Source organism: Clavelina lepadiformis, chromosome 5, assembly GCF_947623445.1.
Source record: "Clavelina lepadiformis chromosome 5, kaClaLepa1.1, whole genome shotgun sequence".
In the NCBI taxonomy this organism is placed as follows: domain Eukaryota; kingdom Metazoa; phylum Chordata; class Ascidiacea; order Aplousobranchia; family Clavelinidae; genus Clavelina; species Clavelina lepadiformis.
This window is the reverse complement of record NC_135244.1, coordinates 16,499,257-16,516,923: the sequence shown is the minus strand read 5'-3', so window position 1 is coordinate 16,516,923 and position 17,667 is coordinate 16,499,257. Positions and strand designations below refer to the sequence as shown.

The window sequence follows — 17,667 nt, the reverse complement described above, 5'->3', positions numbered from 1 at the left end:
CAGACCTTATTTGAGTGAATGTCCTGAGGGATGCTTTCTTTAGTTTTTAATTTTTCGATCGCTCTGAAATCGGTGATGCCGTTAACTACAACTGCAGTTGTTAGTTAACGCCTTCTAAAGCCCTGTGGTATTGTTTGCAATCATACTGCAAAAATATAAACACTAATATAAACAACTGAAGGCAATTTTATAGGCCTATTTGATATTACCACCATTCTTTTTGTGTCTTAACATTACATATACAATATAAATTGGCCCGGACATGTAGGCTCACCATAACTTGTGACGTGCATTAAAAAAATCCGGACCGCATGCATTATCTATGTGGAGAGCTTAACTAAAGTTTAATTCAGCTTATGCCCAACCAAAATACCTTAGTGGGCCAAAATTATGTCTCTGGTTCAATTCGGGCCACCATGAATAACTTACACTACTAGCAACACAAATACAGTATTAACAACATGCACAATAAAGGACGTTATGATGCTCAAGTAATTTGTTGTAACTTGATTTTATTACAAACTTGAAAATTTATTGTAAGTGTAGGCATCAGTTGTGTTTTGTTTGAAACTCATTTTAAAGGAAAACTTTTTTTCTTAACATATTGATTCTTATTGATAAATGTCGTACTGTATATCATAAGTCAATGTTATATATCGTGTTATTGGTTGCTCTGCAATGTAACCATAGTACATTCAAAAAGTGGTTTCATGCAATATTTAATACTTATTTGTCTCTGCAGCCATATTTTGACAACGACATAATTATGTGATGCTTAGATGAGTTGTGTAGGCTAAACTTTACACCCTCATGTTTCAACATATCAGGGGGGTATTTTACTGAAAGTCATTATGGCTCATATGCTGGAACCCAGTCCAGAGTTAATTGAGGGCATTGTCCAAAAGCTAAAAACAAATGGAATGTTTGATGAAATGAGACGAGATTGCTTGGCTGATATTGACACCAAGGTGAGCATAAGAAATAACTATTTATAACTTTATAGGTATAGCAAGATTCTGAAAGAGTCTATTTTATCAGCAAAGATTGTGTGTAAGAACTGATATATCTATATGTATTTGTTCTCTGAGGTAGCTTGGCAAGCACCAACTGCTACGCTTAGATTTTATAATGTTATTTATTGCATTACGAGTGTTTCTTTTTATAGCCAGCTTTTCAAAATCTCAAGCAACGTGTAGAAAATTTTGTAAATACTCTTCTGAGTGGTCAAACTTGGACACCCTTACTGAATAAAAATCAACTTCGTTCAAAAGTGCGCACTTCAGTGATGCAGTAAGTTGCCAGCCATGTCTCCAAACTGGGAGTGATGTATGCCTTCATGTCGTACATAACTATTTTATTGATTTCTCTTACCCATTGTAAAATGGCTTCTATTTTGGTTCGCGTACATTCTCTGTGTTGCAGAGGTTTACAGTACCTTAGGGACTGTTTACAATAGAGGACATCTTGTATTAAATTTTTAGCACCTATTAATCCAAATTACGATCAAGGGCAGCTTACAATTGAGTCAATATGGTACTTACAATGATTGCTGTTTTTGTTCCACTTTAGGTCAGGGATGCTAACCACAGGAGTGGAGCACATTTTACACCAAGTTGTAGATGCTAAAATGTACACAGAGTTTTTACCAAAAATATCCGACTTTATAAATGACAACAATGAAACACTTCGCAAGGTGTGTTGGTGTCTGTTAGTAAACCACAACCAAGTGAAGTGGTTTTACTTTGGCTAACTACCGTCTGAATGTACTTTCATCTATTCAATGACAGTCTGCAAAATAATTAAACTTTGTATTTAAATATGATAGGAATTTTTACCAGAGCCTGAAATGCAACCAGAAGAAAATGTGGTATGTTTTTTTTTTATTTATTCAGAGTGAGATTATCAACTTAAAAAATAATGGGACCAGACAACCTTGAACTGTTTCCTACAATATATATGTTTAGAATATACTTAGTGCATTGTGTGAATACACTACCACCTACCAGTACCCAATACCTGTGTTAATTTAATTCAAAATGTACATAGGCCAGTCAGTACATGTAGTGTGCATGTTTTTATACGACCTGCACAGAATTCATGGACATATTTGGGGTAAAATTTATTGGTTTTGGAACTGTTAATACTAAACACAGTCTCAAACTTATCAGTTAGGCTTATTGCCAACTTGACGAAAATCGTTTAAAACAAGATAAGGATATGCCATTTACCGAAAGCCATCACAAGTACTAATACAAAGATTGAATTGAAAATCAGTGTAATTATTTTTGCAACTCGTTTTTCGCACTTCATACAAAGAATGATCATTTAAGCTATTTAATACGTCATGTATCATCCTGCATTGCATCTGATACTACTTTCATTATGGCCGTTTTCACTTTCCATTTTTTGCTTGCTGGCATTGCTCTAACTGATGCTGTGATGCTTGCAAAAAAGAGGGAGTCTTCATCTACCTTTGACTCCATGGCAGCAACATCTGCATTTTTTTTCATGGGCCTGGTATATGAAGTTGGTAGTAACACAGGTGTACTCATGTTTAGTGGAGTTGAAATACCTACACATCAAATAACAGAATGAGTTCTTGCAGCTAAGAATAGTTACAGCAGGTTAATTACTTGTTAGAGATCCAAAAATTGACGCATAATTAACATTAAATGAAACTAAAGAATGAATTACTGATACTAAAAATGAAAAAGAAAAGAATTGGGCTACTTGTTTCTGCTGCTGTGTTTAATGTCTCATCCATATCATCTCCATTCCTTGGAAATTCATAATCGGATTGATTAACGTGAGAATATTGGAACGGTAGCCTGGTAGATATTACAAAAAACAGACTTTATGCAACACTTGATCAGCATTTGTATTTAACTAAACTGAGTGAAAAGAAGTTTCTTACTCTCTGGATCTAACATAAGGCCTTAAAAAGTCCATTAACATCATGTAATCCCATTTGCTTTCTTCACCATTGCCTGACCTTTTCAGTTGCCTGAGATATTTATCACGAAGTAATTTCCATCGTTTCAAGCAGACATTTGCTGAAAAATCAAAGCAAGATGTAATTAGTGGATCAGTACAGTACACCTACATTCATCTTGTGGTCTAGCACAATTTTGGAACTGTTCAATGTTCACCAAAACCAATGAACAGGAACAAACAAATGTAATGCCTTGCGCAAATGTAAATAGAATATACTGGTACTATTGAAAGCAGGTCATGGATAAGAGTAATTATACAATATGCTTTTGTGTTTAAATTACTTAATTTCCTAAATGCCGAACCCATTTACTGTACACTAACGCCAGCGCAAACATAACGACATGCGCGTCTGACGTCATACAGTGCTATGCGCGTGCGCGTTTATCGCCGTCCCTTCAGACCAACTTACGCGATAAGCCAACTACAGTTGATACTTCCTTCCACGCTTCGTCTTTCATTTTGCGGTTACGGTAGCACTGCAAGCTGCTATTGTATAAGCATTCGTGTTTCTTAATTTCGCGGGCAAGTCGTTCTTCGCTGCCCATAACAATTTGTACAGTTATCTCACTTTCCGACATCACACGTCAAGAAATCTACACTCTGCAAAGCGTTACAGCAGCTGAAATACGCCCTGCTTCGCCAAACGTTACAAACAGTCGGGCGAAGCGTGGCTAGAGAAGAACTCTTGTTTGAGACACACCAATCGCGAGCGTGCTCGTTCAAGCGTAACAACAAAGGAGAGAAAAAAACTTCAAAGATTTATTTGTCCATACCACTTCTGGCGATCTGTAAACCAGCAAAGTCGTTCAATGCACTCTATATAATGATTATAAGTTATTACAGTTATATTTTGGTGCGTGCTTCATAAAAAAGTGGAACCTGTGCCGAACATTTACTTTGGTATTATTACGTCATATACTAAATTGTGAGTTTGTAAATTACTAATGCGACAATATGCAATTCACTAACTCATATGAACGGTGTTTTGCACACCTTTTGTTTTCGTGGAGGCCATTGGCGCAACCTTCAGAGCGTGAGCTGAACTTGATTTCCTTTACTTGACTCAACGCGAGTTTGGATCGCTACCGCATGCAACAGCGCGTTTTTCTCTTTCTCTCGTTTCGTGGTTGCGCGTCAGCAAAGTGCGATCATGCGCGACATAAAAGACAAGAAGTCAACCGCTACAGTAAACGTAATGATTTGAAGCAGCATCTTATGATGGGAATTTCCATTGACGTTGGCTTTAAATCTGTCTCATAGTACGACTCGAATATACCAAATTCCTTGTTTTGTCAACTATAAGACGTCGACCTAGTTTTTGACCGTTTTCGGTAAAGCGTATATCACTCGTTACCAGGATTCATTTTTTACTTTTGTCTTAGGCGAAACAGGAACAGGAAAAGGAAGAAGTAGAAGAAGAATTTAATTCTCCGACGCCAGTTGATCACCCCGAAGTCGAATCCCAGGGAGATGCAGATCCACCTGATACAAAACAGGAAAAAGCTAGCAATGAAGAAGATAATGAGAAGATAAAATCTTTCAATGAGCAGCCTTCCATTGAAGAGAAGCAAAATGACTCGGCGGTAATTCATCAGGTACCCAACATCTGTGATCCTTTTGCAGCTGTATGACCTCCTTTTCCGTCAATTTTAGGTCCCAGTAATCCCGGAAGGTGCGGCCAACACATTAAGAGCACTCATCCAATCACTCGCAAGCAGTTCAGACATTAAGTCATTGATCACGTATGTATGATTGAGGTCATGCTTTCGTCGTAACATTTTCTTTTTTATGCAATTGCTCAAAAGTATGCTATGGCATGAATTTGCTGATTTAGCATGTAACGCTTTGACTCTGTTTGCGGTAAGTCGGACTTACATTCTAAAAGAGAAACATCTGTGTTCTGCAGGGCCGATAAGAACGACGAGGAAACGGCGACAGCGGCTGAGAGCAAAAAACATTTGCGGAAAGCAAGTCCTAGCGGTGCGCAAAATTACGATCCTGCTTCTACGATCAAACGCCACTGCGCGATCCAAAAATATTGTCAGTTTAGCCCAAATAAGTTTTGATTCAATTGTGCTTGTGCTTTAGGTAATTCCCCATCAATAGATCCTTCACAGATTGAAGCATTCACTGACGATGACGACGATGAAGAAAACCCAGATCACGAAGATGAAGGACATGCTATTGGTAGCATTATCAATTAGATACTAAAATATCCATAGATAATAAACATTAGTCCGTTTTAAAAACAATAATTTCCAATTATTATTTTTTCCAAACTTGTTTCTCGCGATAGAAGCATTTCCGTTGTTTATGAGTCAATGGATTTAAAATAACCGTAAGTGTCGATGCAATGCACTTACACCAAATACCGGAACTGCAGCAGAAAATAACAATCGTTCTAAGGTGGCTTGATGTGTGACAGGTAAGGTCGGGCCACGTACTCCTGAAGGACCTGAAGAAGACGCTGTCTATCACACTCCTCCGTCTCACAGTGAGGCTAGTGGGTCAGGTGGAGTAGTTGAGTCCGCGTCCTCCTCGGACAGTGACGGCGACAATGACCGCATTGAGCAGGTAGCGATTAGAATTCGTTGTAAATAGCAAATGTTTGATATGATATGATGACATATTGTGCAAATAAGTCGGTAAAGAAAGTAAATGTTATATATATCAAAATTCTTATAATCTAAAATGTATCAGAACTTGCTCATTCTTCCTTTACCGGCAGCTGAATGACTCCGACATCAGTGTTCACTCAGAGGCCGACACGGACCTTCATCAGACGGATGTTGTTGTCGCCGACAAGTAAGAGTCTGCTTTACTTTTCATTACACAGTTTTAGCTAATCAGTTGACCCATACTGACCCTGTGTTGTATTATAGCACTGTTGATGAAGGGAACTCCTCCGAGCATGTGGTGGATTTTGAGGATGAGGATCCCATTCATGCGGAAGAAGATGATGAAACCATTGAGGAGGAAAACGATACAGGAAAAGAACAAATTGAAACAATTCAAGAGAGCCTCGTTGCAACAGTAATTTGTTTTGTCTACTTTAATTTTTGATCATTTTTAAGCAATTTTTTAGTCAAATGTCTTCAAGTTGTTTAATCCCAGCTTCTCAAACTATTGATCTGTTGCCTTCTGTTTTAAGTTGGATGAAATGGAAGTGGTTGAATACGAATCGAACACGGCCCTCTACGAAGAGGGCTATGTCGTGCTTGACGGACAAACTCAAAGTAAGTCTTTCCCTTCGCCCGACATACTAACTTACATATACTGTATTATATTATTATATTAGCACAGTGGTTCTCAACCTTCTGATCTTGGCGGACCCCTTTTGCTGCTGTCAAAGCAGTGGCGGACCCCTGAAGTTTAAGCAAACTAAGGGTTCTGAGACTGCACTTAAATGTTTCTTTGCTTAGTTTTACTTAATAGTCTTGGTGCACAACTGCGCTATTCATTCAAAATAACATCAAACTATGCGGATATTTTTACTTACAATCACTGTATCCAGCTGTCTTCTCGTATAATCCGCAATCTAGTGCATCACAATAGGCCTTCCCTGGGGGTGATAAATCTCAATAAGCTTTTGTATTGTCCCATCACAATAGGCAATTAAGCAAATGTTCAAGCCTATTTCAAAAAGCAATGATAAACAGCAAAAAATTTTTAAAAACTCGTACTTTATGTTGCAAATTTCGAAGTTTTCACGGACCAACTGAAAACGTTTCGCGGACCACCGGTTGAGAACCACTGTATTAGCATATATAATATATATGCTAACCATTCTTGCAATACCAACCAGCTCGCATTCTTACTGCTTACTTACTGCTAAAATATTGAACCGCTCAATTATTATCAAGACCTTACCTAAATATTCTTTTGCTGAAATAGCTAAAACTGCATATATTTTAAGACGTGGAAGCGGAGATTGGTGGTGAAGAGGTTGCGCCTGATGAGGAGCCTGCTCCTTCAGAGGTGGACTTGCATATTTTAAATAGATCGAAATTATTCCCGCAATGTGAACTGTTTGAGTAGTTTTAATATCAGTATTTATTTAATAGAATATGGTTATTTGGTTTATTGGAAAATAACAAGCCAATCTGGTTACTTGGTCTTCACAGTCGCGACGCAGTCATTCGCGGTCCGAACGCAAGCGACGCCGCAAACGCCATCGTCGCCGTCGTCACAGTTCAAGCGCTGAGAGCAGTGACGCAAGCGGACATTTTTCTGCATCGAGCGGTGAACGTCACTCGTCGGATGGTGGTCACAGTGAAGACCTCGAACCGGTTAGGTCTAGGTAAGTCATAAAGTAGATTTTTAAACTACTTTGCCTTTTTGTTAGCCGCTTATTGTTTTGTATTATCAAAAACTTTGTTAACTGCTGCATACAACCGATTATTTTAACGTCCGCTATGCATTCATACAGTAATTTATAATTTGTAGACTCTATCTGTAGTGGTTTGTATACAGTTACAAATCTAACTGGCTGAACCCGTGAAACATGAAATGCTCCAGTTTCACCAAAAAACAAACGGAGTTTTACCAAAAAAGAAGTCGCATGCGCGTACAGAGACTAGCGACCATTTTAAAAACTCGTTCAACAACGTTTCTTGCGAAGCTTTTACGCGTTTTAGAGCGTACATTTAGCTGTTATGAATTTGTTGGAGAGCTGTGACAGCAGATTTATGAGGTTCTTGCTTTGTCTTTTAGATCTCGTAAAAAGAAGAAAAAGAAGAGGAGCAAGAAGCACAAAAAGTCCAAGGTTCGGGATTCGTCTTTGGATAGGGGAGCACCGTGGGACTCTCCTCCCGATTACAGAAGGTAACGTTTCAAAGAGTACTAGAAATAGTAAATCGCAATGCGCTTTTTGCTTGGTTAGGGGATCGGTTTGTTATATCAACTCTTGTTGAATGTATTGATTTACCTTTTCGAAAATTCCAGCATTATAAACTATTTGATATATCGTGTGACTAAACTATAGGTTGTTATGATGATCTGTTTCTCTTTCCAAAATAATTTCTAACTTTCTCATGATGCCTGTAGTAGCAACGTGTATTGTTTCTTCATCATATTTAAATCTGCAAAACTTACAGTCAATCCTCTTTGTAGGTCAAGTATATCCCCCTCCCATCAAGGCCAGAGAAGATCATTTATACCGTCTCCTCAGCGGCCGCCTATGAGGGTAAGAGTCGAGCGAAGTTAAATTTACGTGTGCACTGCATATGCAAAGTGACGCCTTTGCTTAACCTGATCCATTCTAGGTTGTGCGTCATCTAAAGTATCGTACACCCAGACGACAGTGGCGACGTCACTATACCTCATTGTGATTTCAGTTTTTTGATGTTCTTAAGTTTCTGTTTACGTTTATTATTTTTTCAGTTTGAAGACGATAATCGCGCAGTGAAAGTGGAACCTGCTTTTATGCCTCAAATTACGCATTTCAGGTTGTAGAAAATTCGTGTTGATGTTGCAAGAATATTGTTATCTATAAACATATTGCTAAGTTGGACGCGCCTGTTGTGTTGCTATTCCGTTCCGAATCTTTAAGTTGTTTTTGAAACTTCTGTTGCAACTTTTAATTTTTGCAGTTTTTTTTTATCTTATGGCTTTTTTATATATTCTTGTATTTTATTTATTTCATTTTTTCTAAGTTAAAAAGTTCCATCTTCCCAATAAATCTCACAAGTGTAATTTTTGTGTTGTTTGTTTATCTATTAGGGATCCGTACGCCGCAGAATTACGTGATATCGATGGACCGCCGCCCCCTATGCCCAATATAGATCGTCCTTTTCCCCCAAGGATGCACCATGAAGATCCGAGAATGGGATTTCCCCCACGTCCCAGTTACCCACCGCGTTCGCCACCACATTTTCCGCCCCGCCATCGTTTCTCCCCTCCTCATTTTCCCAGTCATTCCCGATATTCGCCTCCTTACCATCGGGGGCCACCTTTCCCCATGCGACCCATTAGCCCTCCTCCCAGACGCTATAGCCCCAATTTCGATTTCTACAGACCCGGGTTTGAACCCCCACGGTCGCCTCCACCACACAGCCGAAGATTTTCCCCACCCCGCCCGATAGGTAGGTTTCCCGGCCCTGGTGGACCTCCGCCTCCCTTTCCTGGACCCATGAACGATAGATTCATGCCCCGTTCAGGACCCCCTAGAGGTGCATCAGGGGCAATGATGCGGCCGGATTTGCCTCAGGGAGGTCCCCACATGGACATGAGGAGACCGCCTATGAGATGAGGAATTATTTTCTATGTCCTTGAGCTGCTACTGGAGAAAAGTTACGTGTTTAGATGCTGGCAAAGGCATTTGTTCGAAAGTATATTTGTGGCTTTGGCATGCTGCTTGGTGCAGAAGCCTATACACTGCCTATGCTGTAGTCTGTTGGAGATATATCACTTCGTTAAGCGTAAAGTATCGGTTTCAATCTTTAGAAGTATACTTGTAACCTACGAATCACTTTTATCAAGGTTATTCTTTCTGGAGTCGATAGCATACATTAACTGAATCGTGGTATTTTAAGTGTTCTTGTTGGTAAAATATAATCTGTTATACAATGTTTCGCTTAATTGTTGTCAGGAAACCATCGTCAAAAATATCAAGTTCTTAGCTCAATAATGTCTAAAATTATAACACTTTAAAAACGAAATAATTGCATAGCAAATCAAGGGAAAGGAATGTAACCACTAAACAAAAATGCAGAAGATACCGACTTCAAACGGTTTTGTAGTGTCATACTGGCAGGTATAAAATATTACGATATAATACAGGCCTTTGACTTATTGTTCTCAACCTGTTGCGTTGGTTGTGCTACGTCTTCTGCAACAGGTTGTTGTGGTAGCTTTGGCGGCCCATTGTGTGGCATGATCGCCCCCGTTTTTAAGCGCATGTTCTCCTCGAGTTGCTCCAGGTATTTCGCTTTAAGGTGCTCGAAGCAATAATTGATTTTTCTGCGATCCGCTCCGACCTCCAGGACCGCGCTTTGCTCTTCAGTTTCAAGATATTCTTGCACCATTTCCTCCAGTAAACGAAAGTCATCAATAGTCAACAAGTTTTGATCCAAGCTGGAACCTGTAGCCTGATGTAGTTGTACTCTGAAAACGTTGGGTACATAAATATATTGGTGAACAATTGCTCCGAATGTATATGTACGCATAGTTATAGCATAAATGGGTTACAAAAATTAGAGGTAAAAAAATTTCTCTACGCAAAGCTGAGCTGTCATTGTAGATCAGGGGTTTTTAACCTGTGAGGAATTTGAGGATTTCAAGTGGGTAACGAAACACAATGTTAAATCTGGAATCAGATTTGCGTTGTGCAATCTCAAAAATAGAGCCTGACATTGACTCGATCGTCGTTGAAAAGCAAGAACAAAAATCGCATTGACGTTGTTTGAAACTACGTAAACGTTCTTTAATGTTATTCTTCTCATTGAAATTGTTCTTTTTGTTAAATACCATTGTGCTTTGGGATATGTCACACAGGTTACTAGGATTCATTTTGATTTTTCAGTCAGTTTTAAAAGTATGTGGGGAATATAGGTTTATTAAGTAGCGGAAGTGGGTAATGAAAAGAAAAAGGTTAAGAACCCCTGTTGTAGATAGACTATTAGTAACTTACTATATCTTCATTTTTATGCAATGCAACGTTTTTATAACTTTATTAAGGCCATAAAATTACACAATACAAGTTTCACTAACTTTGTCCCTGCAAGTTCTGCTTTTAAACGCGCTATGATGAGATCAACATCTTCCGTTTCATTTACTGAGACCGCGTTGTCAATTGAGGCCACTTGTTGAGCAAAGCGACAGGTTGAAATCGATTCTTCCAGGTTTTCTAACTCAGCACTTATCGTAGCAATCATGCTTGTGTAAGAATTTCCACCCAAACTGTCGCTTAAAACCAAAGTCATGGCGGAGTTTCTGTACGGCACATGATAATGTTTGTTAGAAGCTAAGGTTGACTTTTTCTTCGTCAAAGCAACAATCACTTGTTGAAGATGATGTAAAGATAGATTAATATTTCTCCCTTCTGACAGCAACCGACGGTCGTTTTCGTGGGATTTCCCGATTCTTTCTGACCCAGCTAAGTCGACCAGGTGGATCTTAGATCGCAGAATCTTTTCCTCCTCCGGGATTTTCATCGTAAGGTAAATGGTAAATATGCAGTGAGAACGAGACGAAGCGTCATTCAAATGAGTTTCGGCTACCTGGCGATTAGCGTTACCAAGGCGGAGCAAATCCAAAGCTTCTGCTTCGTCTTTGATTTTATGAAAGGAAAGGTTCCTCAAGTGAAGACGACGTTTTGCATCCATCATCGCTACAACCTTGGGCAGCTCTTTCAAGTCACTCACCGTTCTTTTGCCCTTTTTACCGGTCAACAGGTCATAACCGGTTTCTTTGTAAATTTCGTGATAAGATATTTTCAATTCTGTTTCATATTCAACCTGCTCGAGTTCAGTAAACAAATGGGAAAGTGTGCGGTACACAATGCCTGACGATGAAGGCAATTTATCGTTATCTTTTCCGGAGGGTGTGGCAGACAATTGGCTAATTTCAGTTCCTCTGTCTCCTTGTTGGTTAAGGTCACCTTCTAGACTATTTTGGTTTGGCGCAAGGTCTTCTTCTACTTTGATCTTAATAATACCTTTTGTGAAATCTGCAACTTCATGCGCTGGCGACTCAAAATTGTTCCCCGTTCCTTTAAGTTTCTTTTTTTTCTTCTTACCACGCGTTTTCTTTTCAGTGGAAGCTGCATTTTGAGGAAGTGGTGGAGAGTTTACTTCGGTTATAACTGTACTATCTGCATTTTCTGCCGAGTTCTCTTTGGTAGTCTGAATTTCTGGAGTGACATCACGAGTTTCAACAACGACATCTTGCGTTTCGGAATTGCCAATCTGAAATGCATTATTTCCTTCATCTTCCTTTGCAACTGGTTGCATTTCGACTTTGTTTTTAACCAAATCCTTTTGCTCTGGATCGCCAGTTCTTGGTGATTTTGATTTTGTCGTTTTCGCTTTGTTTGCCGGTGATCCAGACTGAGCTTTTGTAGATTGCGTCGTTCGAGAACGTTGCTTTTTGTTTCCTAGCCGTTGTCGATTAGAAAGATATTCTTTTCCTGCGTTCTTTTTTCGTGTTGCTAATAGGTCATTGTTGTCATCTTTTTCTTCACCCATGATAGTGTACGTCTTGCCAGTCGCTGTTTGACCATACACAAACACAGTGCCGTTAAAACCGTTAAGAGCATTCTCCACTATTGGCTTGGCTACAGCTTGGTAAATGTCCAGTTGACCAACTAGTTGATCGAACACTTGGTCAAATTTAAATTTATAAGTTGAACTCATATTTTGAGTGTGACGAGCAACAAAATCTTGAGGCACCTGAAACTCCATTGTTCCATTTTGGTTGAACCCGTCCTTAACATTGTAATTAACAACCAGACTGTTATCATCGACCGGTTTTACCCGGCAAAATACTTTCACCGGTTCAGAAGCCATTTTCTGCAGACGTTTGCACAGAAGCTAATAAGATAAGCTAATCCCTAGCCAGCTTTAACAATTTTAACAATTACTTAATCCCTATTTTCCGGGAATACTTTTAACTCAGTCTTCTTTAACTGGTATTCTGTACGATAATGCAAATTCCTTTCAACATTTTCGTAAATCATATGTGAATTGCCTCTCAGGGCTGAAATCAGACGGTACTTCAAAGTAGTTCACTAAATTAAACCAGCTTGCCAAGACACGCCCTTTACAAGACTCAGTTAATTGTTTAATTTGACCCCAGCTTCATTTTAGTATTAAAATATGTACACAGTATACCGAGTATTAGTAAACACGATCTAAGAGATTATAATATGCTGTTGTTCGCTTTTTCTTTACGAAATCTGTTATATTTCAGGTCACAAATAAAATTTTCCGCCTGCCTTAATAGAAATATTCTCTACTGAATCAACTAACGCATACATGTAGGCCTATTGATGTATTGTTACAAAAACTTGGGTGAATTTTAAAAGCAAAGCGTCATCAGAGTTCTTTAGATATGGTTTATACAAGAAACAAAAGCAGTGGGGAAATCCGACACGCTGTCCAACCATTGTAATGCTATAAGGCCATTGGAATTATTAAAAGCTCTTACAAATATACGCTTTTCTTAGCTACGATTGTGCTTTGTTTACCTAACTCCCACATTACCGACAAGTCCTAAACCAATATTACCGTGCAAAAATAATACAGTATTATTGAATCGTAGTTTTAATAATTTACTTGACTCTCTACTAGTAAAGGTAAGCTAAAGCATGTAAACAAACGCTGTATCACTCATAAGAGATATATAAACATAAAACAGGGGAGTTGTTCAACAAGAGGTAAGCGTCTAATTGTGAACGCCTACATTAACTGCATCAACAGGTGAATAATATCATCATCGGAACAAAGTCAGAAATACTGGAATACTGTGAAATCCTCACCAAACAAGATCAATATAACCCTCTTCCACTGCCGTAGAGGAAAGGCACCTTTATACAAAAACGCCGAACCTTACGAGCACATTACTGTTTTAAGCAGCACTCTCGGAATACAAAGTTGACAGCTAAAAACACAAATGACTAAAAATATTGTTGATTTTCTCGTTAATATAGAAAAAGCTTGACTGTACCACTGTTTCGTTGCAACCATCTTGCGCAGGGAGCGTTTGCGCACATGTGTGAATTGAATTAAACTTACTTCACATAATTGTCGACATTTTTTGCCCAATCACCAATTAAACAAATTTTTGTTGCAACGATTATAATTATATTATTTGAGCTATCATTATTGCATATCTTTAGCTATATAGTGTATGTATGTAGCCCATAGAAAGTTGGCAATTCTGGAAACACGTTATGAAAAAAGATCAAAAAACAATCAAAACATTATAATACTTTTTGTGTCTGTCCATTCTGTCAGAGCTTGCACAGGGGCTGGTTTGGTTACCGGGTCTCGAGCGATGAAGAATTATCGCCAATTTTAAATTGTGCAACTTTTTGATTTTTCGAAGTCTGGCCGAAGATAAAGATTATGACACCATACCAAGCCATGGCTGCCACGCGCGAATGCAAATTTGATCTAGAAACGTTGGTTATCCACGAGAATAAAGAGCGAGCAGCATGAACATAATAAATATAAGCTGCTGTAGATAGCCTGCAACGCAGTTATAGTATAAATGTGTTGTGGATTTAGAAGTGCATAAAAATATATTGTAATAATGACAAATAATACATGCCAATCTTTTTTGCAATACACAGCGTAACACTAGAAAAAGTTAATGAAAAGATAACTTTTTATGGTAAACCGATCAGTCGCGAGTGACTTGTTTCCGGTTTCGGTGGAATTTACACAGATTTTTGAGTCAACCGATTGTGTTGCAGGCCGAGAACGATATTCCAAGTGGTGGGATTCAGCCGGTTCACACCGGTTTCAGGAATTTTACTGATCTCCGCGAACCGGTTGTTAACAAGTTTATGTATAGGCTTATGTTTCACTTCGAGCACTGTATTGCCGCGGCTAATAATATGCTATTAATAGCCCTAATAACTATAATAAAGTTACTGTTTACAATGCATTGTGCAGTGTCAATACAGTAGAACTCGCATAAAACCTCGGATAAACGGATCCATTTATCATTGCAAAGAAATCAATTGTTGACAGTACAATTGCTGTTGTCACAGAAGAAAGCGTACGTTATTCTTCACACTAGATTCGATCTTTCACTTGTGATATACAGGTATTGCTTGTACTGTACTGTACGAATAACACAAAGGGACCCAACGACTAGCGAGCCTGCGCGGTGTGCCGAGGGTCAATTTCGTATATAACAGATAATCGTGTATAACGGATGAATATCGCTGGTTCCGACTTGTCCGTTATATGCGAGTTCTACTGTATTATCTATCTGGAAATTTTAAAGTGAAAGATCATGAATGTCAATAAAAGTTTTGGGTAAAGTGTTTTTGTTATTTTTTTCTTTGTCAGAATAGCAATAGATTATTATCTTCATGCTGCACATTCACTAACCATAATCATAGTATTCTGCTCACTGTTAACAATATAATGATGTATTAACCAATTTTAGACATGTTTTAAACTTAAGAAAATAATTAGGATGAATAATTTCACTGCTAGACTCTCGCTTGTGGCAACCCAAACAGCAATCCCTGGTCTATATACAGTCGAATCCGCTTAATTCGGACACCGGATAACCCGGACAACCGCTTTATTCGGCCAAAATGCTCGGGAACGGAACAAAAGTAAAAATTGAACGTAAAACACTCCTGTAAATTCGGACAATTCTCCGCTTAATTCGGACACAGGTTCGCAATTCCATCGTTAGGTTATGACACAATAAACAGTACTTCGTTCGTTTTAAGACAAGATTCAATTGCATTATGAGTGATTATGGTGAAACAATGACGATCGATGCAGTAACAATCGACAATGAACTCATATAACGCCGTGCCAGCTTCATAGTCGCTTTTACTTCGGTACAATTGCGTCCATCTTGTAGGACAAAATTGTACAGAAAAGTTTAGCACAAAAAGTGAAATTGCTCACTAAAGTAAACGAAGACGTTTTATGCGATCAGTGCCAGTTACTGCAGTATAGCGCAGCTGCAATTCATTTATTACGCAACACTACAGTATTTTAAATGCGTTTTTTGCCTTTATGCATGACCATGAAACGAACAATTGATTTTCCGCTTAATTCGGACAAAGCCGTTTCTCCGCTTAATTCGGCCAAAAGTGAGCGGAACCAAAGTGTCCGAATTAAGCGGAGTCGACTGTATATCGGCCTCAGGTAAATATGGCATGCTGCTAGTGAAGAGAAGCGGATGTTAAAATATTTGAATCCTACTACTGGATATTCCCATATTACAGTATATAGTAGCATGATGCATAAATAATTCAATGTTTATTGCGTTTTTTCGGCTTTTTTTGGAATAGTTATGTACAACGGAGATCTTTTTAACTTTTGTACTCCCATATAAAGACTTGAATGTGGGAGTTACGAGGTCATATAAAAAGAGCAGTTCATGGCGACGTAATAATTCCTAAATACCCGATGCGGACTGGTTGACGGCCAATGGGAGTGCATAAGTACTGGAGACGCACTAGGACTGTTGCATGGTAGAGAGTAAGGATTTATTTTCTGTTCGCCTTACAAATAATAAATAAATTACACAAGTTAACAAAAATTAAAATTTGCTTGGTGCTCTTGCTATTGCCTATAGCAAGTTGAGGCAGTGAAACGCGAGAAAAGAAGGTTCAACATAATTACAACCTATGAGAATAATTTATTTAATTTTAAGTTGAATTCACACATAGAAGAGTATGTTTAATCTAGAATGAGTTTGCAGTAAGTCTATTGAATCGCCGAAATTATTTTTTTTTAACCTGCTCAACATGCATTTTTTGTTGTTAAAGTGACATTTCAAGTTTTCAACGTATGTAGGTCACGCAACCTGTTGTTGAAGATAGGCGGTTAAGTTAGGGGAATGGGGTCTAGTATGCAAGTGCAGAACCATGCACAGAATGTCTTTGTATACTAGACCCCACTGCTACTCAAATTGTGAAGTTATCTGATTGTGTAGGTTACTTGTATACTAGATCCGGAGAATGTGTACATGCTGAAAGTTGATCTTAGCTATTTAAGTTTTTTTGGAGTTAGATTTAAATTAGAAAGTAGAATTAAGTTGCACCGTTCACGACCCTGTCCGCTAGATAGCGGCAGGACACCACGTTTACTTGCCCAAAGATTTATAGTGTATTTTCATTTCAATCCCCGTTCACATTTCGAATGAGTCGTATTTTAGAAAAGGAGGCATGCAGACGTTCTATTGGCACGCATCTCCACGTCTAGTTATGCCTGTGCTTTGGTACTGTACATGTTATTTGTCTATAAAATAGTATCAAGATAGCCGCAGTCGTGGATGAGGAACAGCTCAACAACATATAGCCTATTTAGCTAATGTTTTTCGTTGCGCTTTAACGTTACTATGTTATAACATTTAAGTTAGGTTAGTTAGGCTAGAAACTGTGAAAAATAGCTTCGAACGCTCGATTTTTTCCGATGAAAAAGTGGCACCCTTGTATTGCATTGGAACATAGAAAGTCTGACTGTGTTAATAAGAGCTGCAAACAAGCTGATAGATCAGTTGAAAATTGTTCGGCAATTTATAAAATACGGTTTGTTCATTTTTATCTGCTTTTTATTATCTGGGTATAAAGAAGGATTTGAGTCTTTAATTCACGCCAAATTTTTTGTGTTTTTGCGCCAATTGCTCGCTCAGTTTCTTGTCAAAATCTGCCTTACTTTTCAGTCGGGTATGTATGGGAGATTTTCCATGGACCGTAGTGGAGATTGTAGCACCTGCACACCGAACTGTTTTATCTTCATGCCGCAAATTATAATAAATAAACAAAGAATTGAGGCTTCAGTGCACACCATCACACTAAAACTTGTGTCTTTGCACCATGATTTTTCATCGAAAACTGCCGTATTTTCCAAGCAGGTCTGCGGTCACTACAAACTTAACAGTCTGATCAACAAGTGACATAGTTGACCATCTTCTACTTGCTCTCACAACCAACCTTTGTAAAAGATTATTTCCATGTATTCTTCACAGGCC

At 38.5% G+C, this 17,667-nt stretch overlaps 3 protein-coding genes across 5 annotated transcripts; 1 reads left to right on the top strand and 2 right to left on the bottom strand.

Annotated features, from left to right (window-relative positions):
- Window positions 1-721: 721 nt before the first annotated feature.
- Window positions 722-9,561, top strand: LOC143459542 (uncharacterized). Of its 3 annotated transcripts, none has more exons than XM_076956752.1 (18): window positions 722-968; window positions 1,166-1,290; window positions 1,570-1,693; window positions 1,826-1,867; window positions 4,377-4,577; window positions 4,648-4,736; window positions 4,901-4,974; window positions 5,083-5,181; window positions 5,420-5,568; window positions 5,723-5,799; window positions 5,877-6,027; window positions 6,146-6,230; window positions 6,911-6,972; window positions 7,119-7,294; window positions 7,708-7,818; window positions 8,107-8,179; window positions 8,377-8,441; window positions 8,716-9,561. In XM_076956752.1, exons 1-18 carry the CDS (start codon window positions 852-854, stop codon window positions 9,242-9,244), a joined length of 2,349 nt encoding a protein of 782 aa, XP_076812867.1. In that variant the 5' UTR covers window positions 722-851; the 3' UTR covers window positions 9,245-9,561. The 3 variants fall into 3 exon arrangements, with proteins under 3 accessions (XP_076812867.1, XP_076812866.1, XP_076812868.1); XM_076956751.1 differs by having other exon boundaries at window positions 4,377-4,589; XM_076956753.1 differs by lacking the exon at window positions 8,716-9,561 and having other exon boundaries at window positions 4,377-4,589; window positions 8,259-8,396.
- Window positions 2,007-3,673, bottom strand: LOC143459544 (uncharacterized). The gene is made up of 4 exons (XM_076956756.1): window positions 3,404-3,673; window positions 2,915-3,053; window positions 2,731-2,828; window positions 2,007-2,572 (listed from the first exon to the last, which is right to left on the bottom strand). The coding sequence occupies exons 1-4, from the start codon at window positions 3,570-3,572 to the stop codon at window positions 2,343-2,345; spliced, it is 636 nt and encodes a 211-aa protein (XP_076812871.1). The 5' UTR covers window positions 3,573-3,673; the 3' UTR covers window positions 2,007-2,342.
- On the bottom strand, window positions 9,529-12,862 carry LOC143459543 (uncharacterized). Its single transcript, XM_076956755.1, has 2 exons — window positions 10,705-12,862; window positions 9,529-10,098 (listed from the first exon to the last, which is right to left on the bottom strand). The coding sequence occupies exons 1-2, from the start codon at window positions 12,498-12,500 to the stop codon at window positions 9,759-9,761; spliced, it is 2,136 nt and encodes a 711-aa protein (XP_076812870.1). The 5' UTR covers window positions 12,501-12,862; the 3' UTR covers window positions 9,529-9,758.
- Window positions 12,863-17,667: the final 4,805 nt, after the last annotated feature.